Here is a 3704-nt window from a genome sequence, read left to right as displayed (position 1 = left end):
GCTTCGGTAGCATCCAAGGATACTCACCATACGATGGATCCGGAAAATGTACCAACGATAGCCGTTGACAACCATCAACTGTCGCAAGGACAAATAGTGAGTCACTCGGGCCTCCCACCCGACCTGTATCAATTTGGAATGCTTACCGCGACGACGCTGCAAAAATTTTCAACAAAAAAGCAAATCCAGCTGAAATCGGTATTGTTTAATATTTTAAACAATGCCGAACACGAGGAGCTTACATGAAAATCGGACTGATACGTTAATGTTTTACAACTAAGATTTTTTACTAACATGTTATATTTAAATCAAAAATATACTTAACAAAACCACTGTTGCCATAAAAATAGGGCTCTAAGTTTTTATATCTAGTGTGTGTGATTTTGTTCGCTTAAAAACGTATTTAAATAGCATCACAACAAACGGGAGAACAAGCAGTTTTCCCCAATCGTAAGCCGTACAGAAAACAACGAATAGTAAAATCAAAACCGTTGCAATCGCCAATGAACGCAAATTAAAACGTGCTTCTATAATGCTTTCAGCGGGGCGTCCGGTTTTCGTTAACTCCCCCTTGCCAGCGATCGCACCATCCCCAGCTGGATGCTGCTTTCGTTTACGCTTAGTTTTTTCAACCTTCTGCTCGCCACCAGCCGTCTCCACTGGAACCGCTTTCTTTTCCTCCACCTGCTGCTGCGCTTCTGCTAGCAGTTGGGCATCGGCACGTGCCTTTCGATCCTTCGCGCGATCCTCCAGGACACGCCGCTCGACTTGTTTCATAAAATCCACCGCACGGCCTGCTGCCAGCAGACAGTCGGTCGTTTCGCTACACGTGCCAATAAGCTTGATGAACGTTGGGTGCAACGGGTTGTCCTTCAGATCGAGATACTTGAGGTTTTTTAGGCGACCGAACGAGAGCGGTAGTTTCGTTATTTGGTTCTTGTACAAATCCAAACAGCGCAGGTTCACTAGCAGCCCGAAATCGTCACAGATCGTGCTGATGCGATTCTTCGATAGATCTAGCTTTGTCAGTTGCGTGAGATCCGCGAAATTGCTCTACAATGTGAATAAAGTTAAAGGCCCTGTGGTGTGCTTGTGTTTTGTTGTACTTACTTCGATCGTCGTTATACGATTGCTGGACAGATCGAGATTGGTGGCACGTCGGAGTGGTTTCTGTCGTGTTGCAGTACATGAAAGTATGGCAAAAAGAAAGCAAAATTTAGTGGATGATTGACGGGGTTGATTGGCGGCGATGATGATGATGATGCTCACAATCTCATGCACGGGCACTTTGGCAATGTTCATGAGGCTCAGATCTAACAGATCGTCCGAAAGCCGATCCCGCACGTTGATCTTTTCTTCCTGCTCATCCTGTTTCTTTGCCATCGGTGTTCAATTGCGAGCACGGGACTTCCGGAACCGGTCTACTTTTTTGTTGTTGTATTGTGCAAAAGGATAATGGCCACCTGCAACGGTTCCTATGCTCTAGTAATATGTAATGCGTAATGTTCGAACCCGGCACCACACAATAGTTCAACAAATGTCTCTACAAATCCGCTAGAAAAACTGACACGGTATTATCGATAATGGTGCGGGGGTAGCTAGAGTAAGGGTTTTTGCATTCGTGAACCGGCCGAACACCGCTGATTGTACGCCGCTAATGAAGGAAATTTATTCATTCACACAAACACACACGACGACGCCACGATTCGCTCGGCAAGTGTCAAACTTTGTTGTGATGTTTTTGCAGTGGCCGATTTTGACAGTTGGGGGCCACTCGTTTACTGCAGCTTGCGGCCCACCATTTCTATTGTTTCGCAGCTAGAACACGAGGAGTCGCGCAGTGCTGCCAAAATGGCGGTCGGGTACAGGAACGAACCACATCGAGCCACGGTTGTCAGGCTTCAAGCCCGTTAGCACGAAAGATAGTCCTTGTAGTGCAACCGGACGTACTACAGCCGCGCATATTATTCTCCGGGTTTGTTTTTTTTTTAATTAAAAATCCTTCACCCCGTGTGTGATGCTAAGTCTTCCGGTAGTTGTATAGTGCGATTTCGCAAGTGTTTTAAAAGTGCGACAGGCGAGTAGGTGTGAAGGAATGTGGGTGGCATGACATGACGTGATTAGCACGCGGGCGGGCACACCATGTTGTGACGGAAGGGAACCTCGGCTGGACGATGCCGCGATTGCGTGCGCTTTTTTATTTGTTTTAACGGATGCCCTCCTGCTCGTCATATCGTCTTCTGGGGCCACCGCGTCTTTACCGCGGATCACCACGGATCGAGGGAACAAGTGAACGGGCGCTCGTGGTAGACCGACAACCGCGTGCGTGTGATAGAGACAGAGCACGCAGCGTGCGCGCGCGTTATCCGCGCTGGAGCTCGACATCCGCTATGTAGCGGGCGCGTCAACAAGCAGAAGAAGACGACGCAGAAAAAAAACAGCGAACAAACACCGCGCGGCTGCGGCTGTTGCTTTTTCTACGCTCTCTGCGTCATCCCGGGCACTCCCCACGCGGCCACACTTACCGCCCTGCCCGCCCGCCCGCCCGGCACCCCGTAGCTCCACACACAACATCCGCCTTCTAATCGAATTGCAAATTCCTGCCGTAAGCACCCGCTGAACGACAAACACACAAGCGCGCGATTGCGGCCCGCTCGAGTGAGTATTTTGCTTGCACGAGTGAGTAAACAACGCGAGAGCGACCGTGTGTGTGAGAGAGCGAGAGAAAGAGAGTGAGAGCGCGAGTGCGATGTATCAAAGCAGGCGCGAGAGCGCTCCGTTGAGTGAGAGCCGCACAGCTCACTGAGACAAACCATTCCGTCGATCGTGCTCGCGCGCTCACCGGACCGGACGGAACCACACCAGGAACGTGGTGTGTGCGTGCGCGCGAGTTTTGTTGCGTCTCGGCCACACGGCACACAGCAGCGGCACGAGCAGCAGCAGCAGCAGCATCAGCAGCAGCAGCAGCCAAGCGCGCGTACACGGCTCTCACAGGGCTGTGCGGGCAGACGCTGTCAGTTTCATTGTTTGTTTTGCTCGGCCACACGGCACCGTGGTTTTTCGGTTGTGTGTTTTTTTTTGTTGTTTTTCGGGTGGCCGCCGCACCAAAAACGCACCAGTTTTGCTCAATTGGTGCTGACGCGGAGACAAAACTGCGAGAAGAAGAAAGCGAAGAGGTGTAAAAAAGAAACACGCCCGAAAACATCGCGGGCGCATTCAACATATCGCGTAGTGCAGGTGAATCAAGTGTGCCAAGAATCCACGGGCTTCGACCGTTAGTGGTGCGTTAGTTGTGTACGTGTACGTGTGTGTGTGCATTGTGAGTGTGTGTTTGTGCGTGCGTGTGCGTATCGTGGGCTCAGCTGTCAGAGCTGTTGATTACAGCCCACGGAAGTGATTTCATCTGAAGCAACAACAACAGAAAAAAAGTGTGATCAAAAAGCAGCAAGTGGCAAAAGCAAAAGCAAAAGCAAAAAAAAAGAAAGCAGAATGCAATGAAGAGCCGCAGGTTCTCGCGTTAGTGTGCTTTGTTGTTCTTCCGTCTCGCTCACGGCGATCGATGTGTGGTTCTTCGAGCGTTCGCATGTTGGCGGTGTGCAAACAGTGAAGCAAACGCGTGAACGTGCAACGAGTCAGCAGCGGTGCATGTGCAACGGGGAGGTGCAGTGGCGAGGCGAGGAAACGGCACCACCACCACCTTCATC

The 3704-nt window shown here is 50.5% G+C and overlaps 1 protein-coding gene across 1 annotated transcript; it reads right to left on the bottom strand.

Moving 5' to 3' along the window:
• Positions 1-354: 354 nt before the first annotated feature.
• LOC128724506 (leucine-rich repeat-containing protein 59) lies at positions 355-1410 on the bottom strand. Its single transcript, XM_053818231.1, has 3 exons — positions 1270-1410; positions 1111-1170; positions 355-1053 (listed from the first exon to the last, which is right to left on the bottom strand). Exons 1-3 carry the CDS (start codon positions 1381-1383, stop codon positions 355-357), a joined length of 873 nt encoding a protein of 290 aa, XP_053674206.1. The 5' UTR covers positions 1384-1410.
• Positions 1411-3704: the final 2294 nt, after the last annotated feature.

This window comes from Anopheles nili, chromosome 3 (assembly GCF_943737925.1).
Source record: "Anopheles nili chromosome 3, idAnoNiliSN_F5_01, whole genome shotgun sequence".
Taxonomy (NCBI): Eukaryota; Metazoa; Arthropoda; class Insecta; order Diptera; family Culicidae; genus Anopheles; species Anopheles nili.
Note: the sequence above shows the minus strand (reverse complement) of the source record. Positions and strands in the feature narration are given on the sequence as shown.

Coding starts and splice junctions, on each gene's coding strand:
- LOC128724506 (XM_053818231.1), bottom strand. CDS start 1,383: ATGGCAAAGAAACAGGATGAGCAGGAAGAAAAGATCAACGTGCGGGAT. Junction 1,171..1,269: donor AAGTGCCCGTGCATGAGATT/GTGAGCATCATC, acceptor GCAACACGACAG/AAACCACTCCGACGTGCCAC. Junction 1,054..1,110: donor ATCGTATAACGACGATCGAA/GTAAGTACAACA, acceptor TTCACATTGTAG/AGCAATTTCGCGGATCTCAC.